At 47.3% G+C, this 18,887-nt stretch overlaps 1 protein-coding gene across 5 annotated transcripts in view; it reads right to left on the bottom strand.

The window, feature by feature from the left end:
* Positions 1-9,151: 9,151 nt before the first annotated feature.
* LOC123989566 (FSD1-like protein) overlaps positions 9,152-18,887 on the bottom strand; it is a 78,429-nt gene continuing 68,693 nt past the window's right edge. For 4 of the 5 annotated variants that reach the window (XM_046290682.1, XM_046290680.1, XM_046290684.1 and 1 more), the window contains exons 10-13: positions 14,275-14,372; positions 12,512-12,763; positions 11,409-11,497; positions 9,152-9,494 (exon numbers count right to left, since the gene is read on the bottom strand). In XM_046290682.1, coding sequence (XP_046146638.1) covers positions 9,372-9,494; positions 11,409-11,497; positions 12,512-12,763; positions 14,275-14,372 — 562 coding nt within the window. In that variant the 3' untranslated portion in view covers positions 9,152-9,371. The remainder of the gene's footprint in view (positions 9,495-11,408; positions 11,498-12,511; positions 12,764-14,274; positions 14,373-18,887) is intronic. The other variant, XM_046290681.1, reaches the window with a different exon arrangement.

The following is an 18,887-nucleotide window of genomic DNA, read 5'->3' as shown; positions in this document are numbered from 1 at the left end:
GACTTGTCTTGGCTGTGTGCTTAGGGTCGTTGTCCTGTTGGAAAGTGAACCTTCGCCCCCAGTCTGAGGTCCTGAGCGCTCTGGAGCAGATTTTCATCAAGGATCTCTGTACTTTGCTCCGTTCATCTTTCCCTCAATCGTGACTAATCTCCCAGTCACTGCCGCTGAAAAACATCCCCACAGCATGATGCTGCCACCACCATGCTTCACCGTAGGGATGGTCCCAGGTTTCCTCCAGACGTGACACTTGGCATTCAGGCCAAAGAGTTACATCTTGGTTTCATCAGACCAGAGAATCTTGTTTGTCATGGTCAGAGTCCTTTAGGTGTCTTTTGGCCAACTCCAAGCAGCTGTCATGTGGCTTTCGTCTGGCCACTTCCCGCCTAGAGCATTGGGCCCGTAACTGAAAGGTTGCTAGATTGAATCCCCAAGCTGACAAGGTAAAAATCTGTTGTCCTGCCCCTGAACAAGGCAGTTAACCCACTGTTCCTAGGTAGGCCGTCATTGTAAGTAAGAATTTGTTCTTAACTGACTTGCCTGGTTAAAATTTTTTATTTTATTTTTATCTTTATTTAACCAGGCAAGTCAGTTAAGAACACATTCTTATTTTCAATGACGGCCTGGGAACAGTGGGTTAACTGCCTGTTCAGGGGCAGAATGACAGATTTGTACCTTGTCAGCTCGGGGGTTTGAACTCACAACCTTCCGGTTACTAGTCCAACGCTCTAACCACTAGGCTACCCTGCCGCCCAATAATAATAATAAATAATATTCTCCACAGATGGTAGACTAATGCTATTCTAGTGTTATCTATTCTCCACAGATGGTAGACTAATGCTATTCTAGTGTTATCTATTCTCCACAGATGGTAGACTAATGCTATTCTAGTGTTACCTATCATCTATTCTCCACAGATGGTAGGCTAATGCTATTCTAGTGTTACCTATCGTCTATTCTCCACAGATGGTAGACTAATGCTCTTCTAGTGTTACCTATCATCTATTCTCCACAGATGGTAGACTAATGCTATTCTAGTGTTATCTATTCTCCACAGATGGTAGACTAATGCTATTCTAGTGTTACCTATCATCTATTCTCCACAGATGGTAGGCTAATGCTATTCTAGTGTTACCTATCGTCTATTCTCCACAGATGGTAGACTAATGCTATTCTAGTGTTACCTATCATCTATTCTCCACAGATGGTAGGCTAATGCTATTCTAGTGTTACCTATCATCTATTCTCCACAGATGGTAGACTAATGCTATTCTAGTGTTACCTATCATCTATTCTCCACAGATGGTAGACTAATGCTATTCTAGTGTTATCTATCATCTATTCTCCACAGATGGTAGACTAATGCTATTCTAGTGTTACCTATCATCTATTCTCCACAGGCTATGCTGGAATAAAGACTCTGTTTTCGTTAAGTCGCTTTTGGGTCCTCATTCACCAGCATAACAGTTTGGGGGTTTAGGCTGGGTTTCTGTACAGCACTTTGAGATATCAGCTGATGTACCAAGGGCTAGCCACCGTGCTTCTACACCTGCATTGTTTGCTGTTTGGGGGTTTAGGCTGGGTTTCTGTACAGCACTTTGAGATATCAGCTGATGTACCAAGGGCTAGCCACCGTGCTTCTACACCTGCATTGCTTGCTGTTTGGGGGTTTTAGGCTGGGTTTCTGTACAGCACTTTGAGATATCAGCTGATGTACGAAGGGCTAGCCACCGTGCTTCTACACCTGCATTGCTTGCTGTTTGGGGGTTTTAGGCTGGGTTTCTGTACAGCACTTTGAGATATCAGCTGATGTACGAAGGGCTAGCCACCGTGCTTCTACACCTGCATTGCTTGCTGTTTGGGGGTTTTAGGCTGGGTTTCTGTACAGCACTTTGAGACATCAGCTGATGTACGAAGGCTAGCCACTGTGCTTCTACACCTGCATTTCTTGATGGGTGGGGGTTTTAGGCTGGGTTTCTGTACAGCACTTTGAGATATCAGCTGATGTACGAAGGGCTAGCCACCGTGCTTCTACACCTGCATTGCTTGCTGTTTGGGGTTTTAGGCTGGGTTTCTGTACAGCACTTTGAGATATCAGCTGATGTACGAAGGGCTAGCCACCGTGCTTCTACACCTGCATTGCTTGCTGTTTGGGGTTTTAGGCTGGGTTTCTGTACAGCACTTTGAGATATCAGCTGATGTACGAAGGGCTAGCCACCGTGCTTCTACACCTGCATTGCTTGCTGTTTGGGGGTTTTAGGCTGGGTTTCTGTACAGCACTTTGAGATATCAGCTGATGTACGAAGGGCTAGCCACCGTGCTTCTACACCTGCATTGCTTGCTGTTTGGGGGTTTTAGGCTGGGTTTCTGTACAGCACTTTGAGACATCAGCTGATGTACGAAGGCTAGCCACCGTGCTTCTACACCTGCATTGCTTGCTGTTTGGGGGTTTTAGGCTGGGTTTCTGTACAGCACTTTGAGATGTCAGCTGACGGCTTCATAAATACATTTGATTGATTGATTGATTGATTGATGTCACCGTCAAATATCAAACAAATATTTATGTGAAGTGGGGGACACTTCACTCGACCCAGTCCCTCGACTTCTTGGCACTGACGGAAACATGGATCACCACAGACAACACTGCTACTCCTACTGCTCTCTCTTCGTCCGCCCACGTGTTCTCGCACACCCCGAGAGCTTCTGGTCAGCGGGGTGGTGGCACCGGGATCCTCATCTCTCCCAAGTGGTCATTCTCTCTTTCTCCCCTTACCCATCTGTCTATCGCCTCCTTTGAATTCCATGCTGTCACAGTTACCAGCCCTTTCAAGCTTAACATCCTTATCATTTATCGCCCTCCAGGTTCCCTCGGAGAGTTCATCAATGAGCTTGATGCCTTGATAAGCTCCTTTCCTGAGGACGGCTCACCTCTCACAGTTCTGGGCGACTTTAACCTCCCCACGTCTACCTTTGACTCATTCCTCTCTGCCTCCTTCTTTCCACTCCTCTCCTCTTTTGACCTCACCCTCTCACCTTCCCCCTACTCACAAGGCAGGCAATACGCTCGACCTCATCTTTACTAGATGCTGTTCTTCCACTAACCTCATTGCAACTCCCCTCCAAGTCTCCGACCACTACCTTGTATCCTTTTCCCTCTCGCTCTCATCCAACACCTCCCACACTGCCCCTACTCGGATGGTATCGCGCCGTCCCAACCTTCGCTCTCTCTCCCCCGCTACTCTCTCCTCTTCCATCCTATCATCTCTTCCCTCTGCTCAAACCTTCTCCAACCTATCTCCTGATTCTGCCTCCTCAACCCTCCTCTCCTCCCTCTCCGCATCCTTTGACTCTCTATGTCCCCTATCCTCCAGGCCGGCTCGGTCCTCCCCTCCCGCTCCGTGGCTCGATGACTCATTGCGAGCTCACAGAACAGGGCTCCGGGCAGCCGAGCGGAAATGGAGGAAAACTAGCCTCCCTGCGGACCTGGCATCCTTTCACTCCCTCCTCTCTACATTTTCCTCCTCTGTCTCTGCTGCTAAAGCCACTTTCTACCACGCTAAATTCCAAGCATCTGCCTCTAACCCTAGGAAGCTCTTTGCCACCTTCTCCTCCCTCCTGAATCCTCCTCCCCCTCCTCCCTCTCTGCAGACGACTTCGTCAACCATTTTGAAAAGAAGGTCGACGACATCCGATCCTCGTTTGCTAAGTCAAACGACACCGCTGGCTCTGCTCACACTGCCCTACCCTGTGCTCTGACCTCTTTCTCCCCTCTCCAGATGAAATCTCGCGTCTTGTGACGGCCGGCCGCCCAACAACCTGCCCGCTTGACCCTATCCCCTCCCCTCTTCTCCAGACCATTTCCGGAGACCTTCTCCCTTACCTCACCTCGCTCATCAACTCATCCCTGACCGCTGGCTACGTCCCTTCCGTCTTCAAGAGAGCGAGAGTTGCACCCCTTCTGAAAAAACCTACACTCGATCCCTCCGATGTCAACAATTACAGACCAGTATCCCTTCTTTCTTTTCTCTCCAAAACTCTTGAACGTGCCGTCCTTGGCCAGCTCTCCCGCTATCTCTCTCTGAATGACCTTCTTGATCCAAATCAGTCAGGTTTCAAGACTAGTCATTCAACTGAGACTGCTCTCCTCTGTATCACGGAGGCGCTCCGCACTGCTAAAGCTAACTCTCTCTCCTCTGCTCTCATCCTTCTATATCTATCGGCTGCCTTCGATACTGTGAACCATCAGATCCTCCTCTCCACCCTCTCCGAGTTGGGCATCTCCGGCGCGGGACACGCTTGGATTGCGTCCTACCTGACAGGTCGCTCCTACCAGGTGGCGTGGCGAGAATCTGTCTCCTCACCACGCGCTCTCACCACTGGTGTCCCCCAGGGCTCTGTTCTAGGCCCTCTCCTATTCTCGCTATACACCAAGTCACTTGGCTCTGTTATAACCTCACATGGTCTCTCCTATCATTGCTATGCAGACGACACACAATTAATCTTCTCCTTTCCCCCTTCTGATGACCAGGTGGCGAATCGCATCTCTGCATGTCTGGCAGACATATCAGTGTGGATGACGGATCACCACCTCAAGCTGAACCTCGGCAAGACGGAGCTGCTCTTCCTCCCGGGGAAGGACTGCCCGTTCCATGATCTCGCCATCACGGTTGACAACTCCATTGTGTCCTCCTCCCAGAGCGCTAAGAACCTTGGCGTGATCCTGGACAACACCCTGTCGTTCTCAACCAACATCAAGGCGGTGGCCCGTTCCTGTAGGTTCATGCTCTACAACATCCGCAGAGTACGACCCTGCCTCACACAGGAAGCGGCGCAGGTCCTAATCCAGGCACTTGTCATCTCCCGTCTGCATTACTGCAACTCGCTGTTGGCTGGACTCCCTGCCTGTGCCATTAAACCCCTTCAACTCATCCAGAACGCCGCAGCCCGTCTGGTGTTCAACCTTCCCAAGTTCTCTCACGTCACCCCGCTCCTCCGTTCTCTCCACTGGCTTCCAGTTGAAGCTCGCATCCGCTACAAGACCATGGTGCTTGCCTACGGAGCTGTGAGGGGAACGGCACCTCAGTACCTCCAGGCTCTGATCAGGCCCTACACCCAAACAAGAGCACTGCGTTCATCCACCTCTGGCCTGCTCGCCTCCCTACCACTGAGGAAGTACAGCTCCCGCTCAGCCCAGTCAAAACTGTTCGCTGCTCTGGCCCCCCAATGGTGGAACAAACTCCCTCACGACGCCAGGACAGCGGAGTCAATCACCACCTTCCGGAGACACCTGAAACCCCACCTCTTTAAGGAATACCTAGGATAGGATAAGTAATCCCTCTCACCCCCCCCCTTTAAGATTTAGATGCACTATTGTAAAGTGACTGTTCCACTAGATGTCATAAGGTGAATGCACCAATTTGTAAGTCGCTCTGGATAAGAGCGTCTGCTAAATGACTTAAATGTAATGTAAATGTAAGTGTGAATGTTACTCAAAAAAACGTTTGTCCCACTTGAAGACAACAGGATGTCGTTCTCCCCCCAGGGCCCAACACAGAACAGCAGCATGGGAAAATAGAGAAGACCATGAAATAACCAAACAGTGAAAAGAGTTGGACCATTATACATGGAAACGATGGGTCGGTTATTTTCTTTATGAATGAATCAATCTGGCTCAATAATCAAGGTAAATGTGACATCTTCAGCATTCAGACCAATGAGAACTAAATTATGTCAAGTGAAATGATTATTTCAAAAACAAAATGAAGAATGTTGTTACTTATGATGAAATATGTTTTCTTGTGGTCTGCTTGGTTGTTTTATGGAATTATTTCAAAGGCATTGTCCAGACACCAGGTGACAGAAGACAGTATCCCATTTACTGACAGACAGACAGACAGACAGACAGACAGACAGACAGACAGACAGACAGACAGACAGACAGACAGACAGACAGACAGACAGACAGACAGACAGACAGACAGACAGACAGACAGACAGACAGACAGACAGACAGACAGACAGACAGACAGACAGACAGACAGACAGACAGACAGACAGACAGACAGACAGACAGACAGACAGACAGACAGACAGACAGACAGACAGACAGACAGACAGACAGACAGACAGAGATAAGAACACAACAGACAGACAGACAGACAGACAGACAGACAGACAGACAGACAGACAGACAGACAGACAGACAGACAGACAGACAGACAGACAGACAGACAGACAGACATGGATAAGAACACAGACAGACAGACAGACACAGACAGACAGACAGACAGACAGACAGACAGACAGACAGACAGACAGACAGACAGACAGACAGACAGACAGACAGACAGACAGACAGACAGACATGGATAAGAACACAGACAGACAGACAGACAGACAGACAGACAGACAGACAGACAGACAGACAGACAGACAGACAGACAGACAGACAGACAGACAGACAGACAGACATGGATAAGAACACAGACAGACAGACAGACAGACAGACAGACAGACAGACAGACAGACAGACAGACAGACAGACAGACAGACAGACAGACAGACAGACAGACAGACAGACAGACAGACATGGATAAGAACACAGACAGACAGACAGACAGACAGACAGACAGACAGACAGACAGACAGACAGACAGACAGACAGACAGACAGACAGACAGACAGACAGACAGACCTGGATAAGAACACGCTGTGACGTCCAGGTTCACAGCGTCCCAAATCGCATCCTATTCCCTATAAGTAGTGCAGTACACAGAGAACAGGATGCCATTTGGGAGGCAGCCTGGTCCACAACTAGAACATAGGAAGAGAAGAAAGGGCTGCATAAATATCAGCACTACTTATCATACAGTACCACGCAGCATCACGCAGTATCACAGAGTACCATGCAGTACCACGCAGTACCACGCAGTATCACAGAGTACCATGCAGTACCACACAGTACCACGCAGCATCACAGAGTACCATGCAGTGCCACACAGTATCACGGAGTACCATGCAGTACCACGCAGTACCACACAGTATCAGGGAGTACCATGCAGTACCATGCAGTACCACGCAGTATCACGGAGTACCATGCAGTACCACACAGTATCACGGAGTACCATGCAGTACCACACAGTATCACGGAGTACCATGCAGTACCACACAGTACCACACAGTACCATACAGTATCACGGAGTACCATGCAGTACCACGCAGTACCATACAGTATCACGGAGTACCATGCAGTACCACACAGTATCACGGAGTACCATGCAGTACCACGCAGTACCATACAGTATCACGGAGTACCATGCAGTACCTCGCAGTATCACAGAGTACCATTCCGTACCACGCAGTACCACGCAGTATCACGGAGTACCACGCAGTACCACACAGTATCACGCAGTACCACACAGTACCACGCAGTATCACGCAGCATCACGCAGTACCACGCAGTACCACGCAGTATCACGCAGTACCACGCAGTACCACGGAGTATCACGCAGTACCACGGAGTATCACGCAGTACCACACAGTATCACGCAGTACCACACAGTCCCATACAGTACAGTAGTCCTCCATTATTCAACCCTACATCATCAGGAATAATAGTGTGTACTTGCAGTTCTGTTCCGACAAGGTATTGAACTCTGACCCCACGAGGTCAAAGGTATTGTTCAGTAGCATACTGAAGAAACTGAGGGTTCAAACCAAAAGAAGCCTCTAGGAGAGAGGAAGTGTATCTAAGCTAATCACTCACACTGCCATACATAAAAAACAAAAATATAGGAGACCATATACAGCTGGTCAGTAATCAACAGAGTTTCTCATCATGCCAAAACACACCTTCACACTTCAGAGAGACACAGAATGATCTAAAACTCAGCATTCTAACTAAAACAAGGGAGAAAAGCACTGGTCTATTCCCTGATGAAACATCTAGCATTCCTGATACAGAATGAGAATCCTATGGGTGTTCGATCCCCTAAGAGATCTGGAACATGGTTCAGAGGGTTCCCCTAACCCCTAATGCTGCAGCTGGGTCATGGTTGTGCACCACGGGGCTAGATCTTCCTTTAAGGGTCTGTAGCTGCTTGGTTAAACTGTGAGGAGGGAAGGCGAGGCTGGTTTGGTTTCTTCTAGCGCCAGACAGAGAAATAGGCTCAGTGTTTCTCATGCGTTGGGGCGGCTCTGGGTTGACTGACAGATCAAGAACAGGAAGGGATTGTACTTGCACAGGAAGCAGGAAGTCAGAACAGGAGCGAGTTCAGTTAATCATTGGTTGCATCTGATTTGGCACACTATTCCTTATATAGTGCCTATAGAGCAGGGGTATTGAACTCTGACCCCACGAGGTCAGGGGTATTGAACTCTGACCCCACGAGGTCAGGGGTATTGAACTCTGACCCCACGAGGTCAGGGGTATTGAACTCTGACCCCACGAGGTCAGGGGTATTGAACTCTGACCCCACGAGGTCAGGGGTATTGAACTCTAACCCCACGAGGTCAGGGGTATTGAAACTCTGACCCCACGAGGTCAGGGGTATTGAAACTCTGACCCCACGAGGTCAGGGGTATTGAACTCTGACCCCACGAGGTCCGGAGCCTGCTGGGTTTCTGTTTTACCTGATCATTATTGCACCAACCTGGTGTCCCAGGTCTAAATCAGGCCCTGATTAGAGGGGAATCACCCACCTGGTGTCCCAGGTCTAAATCAGGCCCTGATTAGAGGGGAATCACTCACCTGGTGTCCCAGGTCTAAATCAGGCCCTGATTAGAGGGGAATCACTCACCTGGTGTCCCAGGTCTAAATCAGGCCCTGATTAGAGGGGAATCACCCACTTGGTGTCCCAGGTCTAAATCAGGCCCTGATTAGAGGGGAATCACCCACCTGGTGTCCCAGGTCTAAATCAGGCCCTGATTAGAGGGGAATCACCCACCTGGTGTCCCAGGTCTAAATCAGTCCCTGATTAGAGGGGAATCACCCACCTGGTGTCCCAGGTCTAAATCAGTCCCTGATTAGAGGGGAATCACCCACCTGGTGTCCCAGGTCTAAATCAGGCCCTGATTAGAGGGGAATCACTCACCTGGTGTCCCAGGTCTAAATCAGTCCCTGATTAGAGGGGAATCACCCACCTGGTGTCCCAGGTCTAAATCAGTCCCTGATTAGAGGGGAATCACCCACCTGGTGTCCCAGGTCTAAATCAGGCCCTGATTAGAGGGGAATCACCCACCTGGTGTCCCAGGTCTAAATCAGTCCCTGATTAGAGGGGGACAATGAAAAACGCAGTGGAAATGGCCTGGAGCCCCAGAGTTGAGTTAGAGGGTTCTAGGGAATAGGTGTTCCAGACGCATCCAGTCAGTCTGGGCTACTGGGCCATGCTGTTGAGGCTGCTGGTGGATCCTCCCAGGCCGTTCTCGTTCTTCTGGAAACTCTTGACTGCACTGGGGACCTGCATCCCTGTACTGAGGCTCAGTCCACCACACCAAACCTGGAACACATCACATTAATACAAAAACCTCTATCATAGTCAACAACATTATACCTGTAGATAACAAAATACACATGACTGGCCTGGTCAGGTTACCGTGGACCACAATCCTACAGAGAGATCTCTCACACCCACCAGAGGGGAAGAGATGGAGAGGTATGGAGATGGGGGGGGTTATGACACCTCACGCCCATTGTAAAACTAAGGCAGCAGACAAAATTCCTTTGTCCTTTGGAGAACCGCCCTCAGAACATTAACATAAAATGGACTGTGGGACAATAGGTTTCGTCAGCCACAAACGGTGGTAATGACGACAGACAGAATATTAAAATGTAATGTTGTTTTTGCTATGTTATTAAAAGTTAAAGGACGACGTTATAACGAAAAACAGTGTAATGTGAAGAGTTTTCCTAGTATATGTTTGATGTTTATATATTGTACGTTGTGTGGAAAATATCCAAATCAAAGAGAATGTTTTGGTAAAGATGAAAGGTGACGTTAGTTGTCTAAAATTGGATTTGAGTCAAATCTAGACCATGCCTTTTAACTTGGTACGCCCAGAGAACTTGCCCTAAAGGCGGTTATGCCCACTTCTGATCTGAGGGTATAAGAGATGTGAGTGAAGAATTAACATGTCAGACGAAGTGACCCGAGCTGCAGTCAAGGTCTAAAAAGTCAACAAACCCAAAACTCAGCCGAGGTCTGAGTGGTCAGGAAACCCAAAACTCAGCCGAGGTCTGAGTGGTCAGGAAACCCAAAACTCAGCCAAGGTCTGAGTGGTCAGGAAACCCAAACTCAGCCAAGGTCTGAGTGGTCAGGAAACCCAAAACTCAGCCAAGGTCTGAGTGGTCAGGAAACCCAAAACGTAACCCAAGGGTGAAGAAGACAAAGGAACCTTTTATAACAACAGACGGACGAGTAGCTGTATCTGAAAGGGGGTGAACTCCAGCAGGACCACCCGGTCACCACTCTCCAAGGGGGTGAATTCCAGCAGGACCACCTGGTCACCACTCTCCAAGGGGGTGAAATCCAGCCGGACCACCCGGTCACCACTCTCCAAGGGGGTGAATTCCAGCAGGACCACCTGGTCACCACTCTCCAAGGAACCGTGTGTCTACACTGTGTTCCATGCTGCGCTGGAACCATCCACACGGCTGATTTAGCCCTCCTCCGAAGACCCCTTTTCAGAACGAGGACAAGGAAACAGACCACTAAGAGAAAGGACACTGACATCGTGAGGAGAAACAGAGAGTTACACCCGGTAACCGAAGACGGGCCGTCATCAGAGAGGTCGGAATCCGGTCTAAGCAGAGACACCCCATCGGAGACCTTCAACACGTAATGACATCATTATATTCTGACCCATAAGAGCGGCAGTCCGGGGGTAAGGTTAGGGTTAGATTAAGCATAGCTGACAAATACAACCAAGTGGGTTTTTCTCTCATGTACTCTCACTCTCTCTCTCTTTTAAACCCCCATTTTGTGTAACATGTGTCATATTGGCCCCCTAGGGACCGGCTCTTATCCAGAGACAGCGTATCTGAGGCTCTTACCCAGAGAGACAGCGTATCAGAGGCTCTTACCCAGAGAGACAGCGTATCAGAGGCTCTTACCCAGAGAGACAGCGTATCAGAGGCTCTTATCCAGAGAGACAGCGTATCAGAGGCTCTTACCCAGAGAGACAGCGTATCTGAGGCTCTTATCCAGAGAGACAGCGTATCTGAGGCTCTTACCCAGAGAGACAGCGTATCAGAGGCTCTTATCCAGAGAGACAGCGTATCAGAGGCTCTTATCCAGAGAGACAGAAAGGCAAGACAAGTTCTCTGGTGTTATCTAGTTCTTGAGGACCGGCAGGGGGTATAATATACAGGTGTGTGGGAGTGGCGGTCAACCACAAAACACGACAAAACTTACCATGAAGGCTGGTACAACAGGTTGGCTAAACTTAGCCTTGAACGTGTGGATCAGCTGCTTAGTTTCAGCGTTGTAGAAGGACAGTTGTCCTGAGGGAGACCAAGAGAAAACAAAACAGAATTCAAACTACTGTGTCCACGTCACTTCAAGCGCAGAGAGAGCACGGTGTAAAGTGTGTTCTGATAGTCAAGAGGAGAAAAGCCTTTTGTTTGTAATCATTTCCTGGGGAAGGGAGATGAAATCCAATATGGCCGTATCCACCCTGACTGACTGTAAAACACACCAATCTGTACCGCGTAGAACAATGAGGACCCGCCTTGTAACTCAGTAGCTCCTACCTGCATAAAATGTATGGATCAACAACGGCTGCTAGCTCCTAATACTTTAGCTGTGCTTGACTGAGCTTTCCTGCCGAAACGTAACCAACTAAATAGTCCCCAAAGTGTAAACACCACCTTTCTGCCATCTCAGGCACCGCTAAAGCAAATACTTAAACAGTATCTGAAATATTTCAAATTCTTTTTTGAACTTTGAACCCAGGTGTGGTTCCTATACGTGTTGAATAACCCCTCATATTATACTGTATAAACCCACCTGAGTCCAGGTCACAGACGGCCCCCGGGCCTCAGTGTGTTAAATTACCTCTCATATTATACTGTATAAACCCACCTGAGTCCAGGTCACAGACAGACCCCGGACCTCGTAGTGTGTTGAATAATACTGTATAAACCCACCTGAGTCCAGGTCACAGACAGACCCCGGACCTCGTAGTGTGTTGAACTACCTATTATAATTAATTATTATACTGTATAAACCCACCTGAGTCCAGGTCACAGACAGACCCCAGACCTCGTAGTGTGTTGAATAATACTGTATAAACCCACCTGAGTCCAGGTCACAGACGGACCCCGGACCTCGTAGTGTGTTGAATTACCTCTCATATTATACTGTATAAACCCACCTGAGTCCAGGTCACAGACAGACCCCGGACCTCGTAGTGTGTTGAATAATACTGTATAAACCCACCTGAGTCCAGGTCACAGACAGACCCCGGACCTCGTAGTGTGTTGAATAACCCCTCATATTATACTGTATAAACCCACCTGAGTCCAGGTCACAGAAGACTCCGATGCGTCCAGGCGCCGTGCCGTCCAGGCTCTTGGCCTTGTTGTTGTGCTTGGCAGCGAAGGAGGGCTGTAGCCAGTTGTTGATGTGGATACACCAGGTAGTGTTGGTCTTACCCAGCTGGTCAAACTTTCCCAGGTTCCTGTAGGAGACCCCAACACTGTAGGACTTACAGTCTTTAAGGGCTTTCACCTCCCAGTAGTGTTGACCACAGTCCATACTGGTATCACCTGGGGGGGGGTGGAGGACAGACATTAAGGCTTATCAATCCTTTCGTGACAGACAGAGCAAACTACACAACTTGCATGTTGGTGTCACCTGGTGGGTGGACACTATGCTATTATAACGTCTTACATAATACCTGGCTTGTGACTGGAGAGGACAGACAGGACATTTGAGTCAATCACTACACAGACACTATGCTATTCCTGGGTGTGGAGGACAGGAAACCTTTTCAATCCCTTGGGAGGGGATATGATATAATTACATCGTCATGTTATTCCTGGGTGTGGAGGACAGGAAACCTTTTCAATCCCTTGGGAGGGGATATGATATAATTACATTGTCATGTTATTCCTGGGTTGTGGAGGACAGGAAACCTTTTCAATCCCTTGGGAGGGGATATGATATAATTACATCGTCATGATATTCCTGGGTTGTGGAGGACAGGAAACCTTTTCAATCCCTTGGGAGGGGATATGATATAATTACATCGTCATGTTATTCCTGGGTTGTGGAGGACAGGAAACCTTTTCAATCCCTTGGGAGGGGATATGATATAATTACATCGTCATGTTATTCCTGGGTTGTGGAGGACAGGAAACCTTTTCAATCCCTTGGGAGGGGACAAACACCGACACCTGAAACATTGCAATGCACAGGAACAGGAAAACCCTGTTGAACATATTTACTGAGCACTCTATTAACCATCTGACAGAGCAGTGACAACACACCACTGTTGACTATGTGGGTAGTGACTGACACAACACTAATGTGGTGTTCAGTCTCAGGATCCTGAGCTTGGTGTTGTGCTTGGAAGACCGTATGATATTGAATGCTGAGCTGTATGTAGTCAATGAACAGCATTCTCACACAGGTGTTCCTCTTGTCCAGGTGGGAAAGGGCAGTGTGCAGTGCAATAGAGATCGCATCATCTGTGGATCTGTTGGGGCGGTATGCAAATTGGAGTGGGTCTAGGGTTTCTGGGATAATGGTGTTGATGTGAGCCATGACCAGCCTTTTTAAAGCATTTCATGGCTACAGATGTGAGTGCTTTAAGGTTGGTAGCGTTTACCTACCTAACCCAGTGATGTGTTGATGTTGTGTTTACCTACCTAACACTGTGATGTTGTGTTTACCCTCCTAACACAGTGATGTTGTGTTTACCCTCTAACCCAGTGATGTTGTGTTTACCCTCCTAACCCAGTGATGTTGTGTTTACCCTCCTAACACAGTGATGTTGTGTTTACCCTCCTAACACAGTGATGTTGTGTTTACCCTCCTAACACAGTGATGTTGTGTTTACCCTCCTAACACAGTGATGTTGTGTTTACCCTCCTAACACAGTGATGTTGTTTACCCTCCTAACACAGTGATGTTGTGTTTACCCTCCTAACACAGTGATGTTGTGTTTACCCTCCTAACACAGTGATGTTGTGTTTACCTACCTAGGAGTGTATAACTCTCCTGTGAACCTGTCTCTGGTACATTACTCTGTGTGTGTTTGCAGGTGCACATTTACCTAACACGGTGTAGGACTCTCCAGTGAACCGGTCTCTGCTTCCTCTGATGGCAGGCGACCGAGTCGTCAACGTCCTCTTGGGAGACGGAGTTCCACTTCTACAACAGAGAGGAAGGACAGACGTTACAACACACAGACGTTACAACACACAGACGTTACAGCACACAGACGTTACAGCACACAGACGTTACAGCACACAGACGTTACAACACAAAACACACAGACGTTACAGCACACAGACGTTACAGCACACAGACGTTACAGCACACAGACGTTACAACACACAGACGTTACAACACACAGACGTTACAGCACACAGACGTTACAGCACACAGACGTTACAACACACAGACGTTACAGCACACAGACGTTACAGCACACAGACGTTACAACACACAGACGTTACAGCACACAGACGTTACAGCACACAGACGTTAAAGCACACAGACGTTACAGCACACAGACGTTACAACACAAAACACACAGACGTTACAGCACACAGATGTTACCCTAACGATGAGTAATACAGCACAACAGACAAGACAGTCAAGTGAACAAGGATGCTGTGGAGAAGCCCACTTCCTTTCAGCTAGATATCCAGCCCCAAGGACCAATTTATCTGAAAGAAGATGGAGTTTTCCCACAGATGTCCCTGGTAAACTATGAAGATAAACAACAACCCTATGAAACACACGGATAAAGACGGTCTTCGAATGCACTCAAAGTTTATTAGAACGCAAACAAACTCAAGCTTAGTGGCGATAGACACAAACAGACAGGGGTGATAGACACAAACAGACAGGGGTGATAGACACAAACAGACAGGGGTGATAGACACAAGCAAACAGGGGTGATAGACACAAGCAAACAGGGGTGATAGACACAAGCAAACAGGGGTGATAGACACAAGCAAACAGGGGTGATAGACACAAGCAAACAGGGGTGATAGACACAAGCAAACAGGGGTGATAGACACAAGCAAACAGGGGTGACAGACAGGGGTGATAGACACAAACAGACAGGGGTGATAGACAGGGGTGATAGACAGGGGTGATAGACAGGGGTGATAGACACAAGAAAACAGGGGTGATAGACAGGGGTGATATACACAAGAAAACAGGGGTGATAGACAGGGGTGATAGATAAACAAACAGGGGTGATAGACAGGGGTGATAGACACAAGAAAACAGGGGTGATAGACAGGGGTGATAGACACAAGCAAACAAAAAATATGCTGTTTGGTCTTCATTTAAGGTTAGGAGCTTAGTTAGAGTTAAGGTTAGGCATAAGGTTAGGAGCTTAGTTAGAGTTAAGGTTAGGTTTAAAATCTGATTTGAATAAGATAAATGTTTGAAATAGGGTTTAGCCCTAATTATGACTTTGTGGCTTTGGTAACTAGTGACGACCTACAGGGACAAGACCTTTTTTCCAACACAGGATGAGGGATAATGTCATCTGATTAGTGACACCATACAGTGGGGAAGTGAAGAGCTACCAAAAGTTTAGCGTAGTCAACAGGGTAGCCAGATATATCAGTCTTAGGCAGTCCTTTCTCAGTGCAGCTTTAAATGACGTGTAGCTAATTTAATCAATTGTTTTATTTAACTAGGAAAGTCAGTTAAGAACCAATTCTTATTTACAATGATGTCCTACCCCGGCCAAACCCGGACGATGCTGGGCCAATTGAGCGCCGCCCTATGGGACTCTTCTACGGGACTTCCAATCACGGTCAGTTGTTATACAGCCTGGATTCGTACCAGGGTCTGTAGTGACGCCTCTAGCACTGAGACGCAGTGTCTTAGACCACTGAACCAGGGTCTGTAGTGACTCCTCTAGCACTGATGCAGAGTCTTAGACCACTGAACCAGGGTCTGTAGTGACTCCTCTAACACTGATGCAGAGTCTTAGACCGCTGAACCAGGGTCTGTAGTGACTCCTCTAGCACTGAGATGTCTTAGACCGCTGAACCAGGGTCTGTAGTGACTCCTCTAACACTGATGCAGAGTCTTAGACCGCTGAACCAGGGTCTGTAGTGACTCCTCTAGCACTGATGCAGTGTCTTAGACCACTGAACCAGGGTCTGTAGTGACTCCTCTAACACTGAGATGTCTTAGACCGCTGAACCAGGGTCTGTAGTGACTCCTCTAGCACTGAGATGTCTGATGAACCAGGGTCAGTGTCTTAGCACTGAGATGTCTTCTGAACCAGGGTCTGTAGTGACTCCTCTAACACTGATGCAGTGTCTTAGACCGCTGAACCAGGGTCTGTAGTGACTCCTCTAGCACTGAGATGTCTTAGACCGCTGAACCAGGGTCTGTAGTGACTCCTCTAGCACTGAGATGTCTTAGACCGCTGAACCAGGGTCTGTAGTGACTCCTCTAACACTGATGCAGTGTCTTAGACCGCTGAACCAGGGTCTGTAGTGACTCCTCTAGCACTGAGATGTCTTAGACCGCTGAACCAGGATCTGTAGTGACTCCTCTAACACTGATGCAGAGTCTTAGACCGCTGAACGTTTCTTTTTTTTGTGTGTAATGGCCCTTTAGTTCAGTGTCCATGCCCTGCACTGCAGTCTGGTCAGCGGCTGTTCTGTAGTGCAGGAGGAACACGTGCTGTGATTGGACGGAGTTAAAGGCCAGCAACACTCCATATTATATATAGTGGTATTGACTTCAGGACCATGGATAGGCACCCCATTTTAAGCAGTTTGACCACAGTGAAAGGCCAGTAACACTCCATATTATTCAGAGCCCCATGTACATGACACCATATACACATTCTACAGTTTTCCCTACAATACTTCTACTGCGGCATCCAGAATAGCTTCTGCTGTATTCCATGTACAGTGATTCACATTGGGGGAATTTATTTGACCCTGGAACATGTTTTAAACCCCACATCACTTAAATACGAACACGTGTGAATCATTGTTAATGTTTAGACCACTTTTCATATATCATGAATGGTTATTGATACTTTTCTACTATTGCGTGTGGGACTTTGAAAAATTAAACGAAAAAAATCTGAAATTCTGTGACCCGGAAGTCATTTTTTAGTGTTGCTTGACTAGACGCTGATTATGTGATGAGTTTGCAAATCAAATGCTCCACTTGTGCTGCCAGTGAAAAACAAGTTAAGCTTTTATTTATTGTAATTCATTTTATTTTGTAGCATTTAAGGGTTACCATAAGGGTTACTATACTAGAACTCAATGTGACAGATAGTGAGGTCCATAAGGGTTACTACACTAGAACTCAATGTGACAGATAGTGAGGTCCATAAGGGTTACTACACTAGAACTCAATGTGACAGATAGTGAGGTCCATAAGGGTTACTACACTAGAACTCAATGTGAGGTCCATAAGGGTTACTACACTAGAACTCAATGTGACAGATAGTGAGGTCCATAAGGGTTACTACACTAGAACTCAATGTGACAGATAGTGAGGTCCATAAGGGTTACTACACTAGAACTCAATGTGACAGATAGTGAGGTCCATAAGGGTTACTACACTATAATTCAATGTGACAGATAGTGAGGTCCATAAGGGTTACTACACTAGAACTCAATGTGACAGATAGTGAGGTCCATAAGGGTTACTACACTAGAACTCAATGTGCCAGATAGTGAGGTCCATAAGGGTTACTACACTAGAATTCAATGTGACAGATAGTGAGGTCCATAAGGGTTACTACACTAGAATTCAATGTGACAGATAGTGAGGTCCATAAGGGTTACTACACTAGAATTCAATGTGACAGATAGTGAGGTCCATAAGGGTTACTACACTAGAACTCAATGTGACAGATAGTGAGGTCCATAAGGGTTACTACACTAGAACTCAATGTGACAGATAGTGAGGTCCATAAGGGTTACTACACTAGAACTCAATGTGACAGATAGTGAGGTCCATAAGGGTTACTACACTAGAATTCAATGTGACAGATAGTGAGGTCCATAAGGGTTACTACACTAGAATTCAATGTGACAGATAGTGAGGTCCATAAGGGTTACTACACTAGAACTCAATGTGACAGATAGTGAGGTCCATAAGGGTTACTACACTAGAACTCAATGTGACAGATAGTGAGGTCCATAAGGGTTACTACACTAGAACTCAATGTGACAGATAGTGAGGTCCATAAGGGTTACTACACTAGAATTCAATGTGACAGATAGTGAGGTCCATAAGGGTTACTACACTAGAACTCAATGTGACAGATAGTGAGGTCCATAAGGGTTACTACACTAGAACTCAATGTGACAGATAGTGAGGTCCATAAGGGTTACTACACTAGAACTCAATGTGACAGATAGTGAGGTCCATAAGGGTTACTACACTAGAACTCAATGTGACAGATAGTGAGGTCCATAAGGGTTACTACACTAGAATTCAATGTGACAGATAGTGAGGTCCATAAGGGTTACTACACTAGAACTCAATGTGACAGATAGTGAGGTCCATAAGGGTTACTACACTAGAACTCAATGTGACAGATAGTGAGGTCCATAAGGGTTACTACACTAGAACTCAATGTGACAGATAGTGAGGTCCATAAGGGTTACTACACTAGAACTCAATGTGACAGATAGTGAGGTCCATAAGGGTTAC

The sequence above is a fragment of the Oncorhynchus gorbuscha genome, linkage group LG11 (genome assembly GCF_021184085.1).
Source record: "Oncorhynchus gorbuscha isolate QuinsamMale2020 ecotype Even-year linkage group LG11, OgorEven_v1.0, whole genome shotgun sequence".
Classification (NCBI taxonomy): domain Eukaryota; kingdom Metazoa; phylum Chordata; class Actinopteri; order Salmoniformes; family Salmonidae; genus Oncorhynchus; species Oncorhynchus gorbuscha.
Note: the sequence above shows the minus strand (reverse complement) of the source record. Positions and strands in the feature narration are given on the sequence as shown.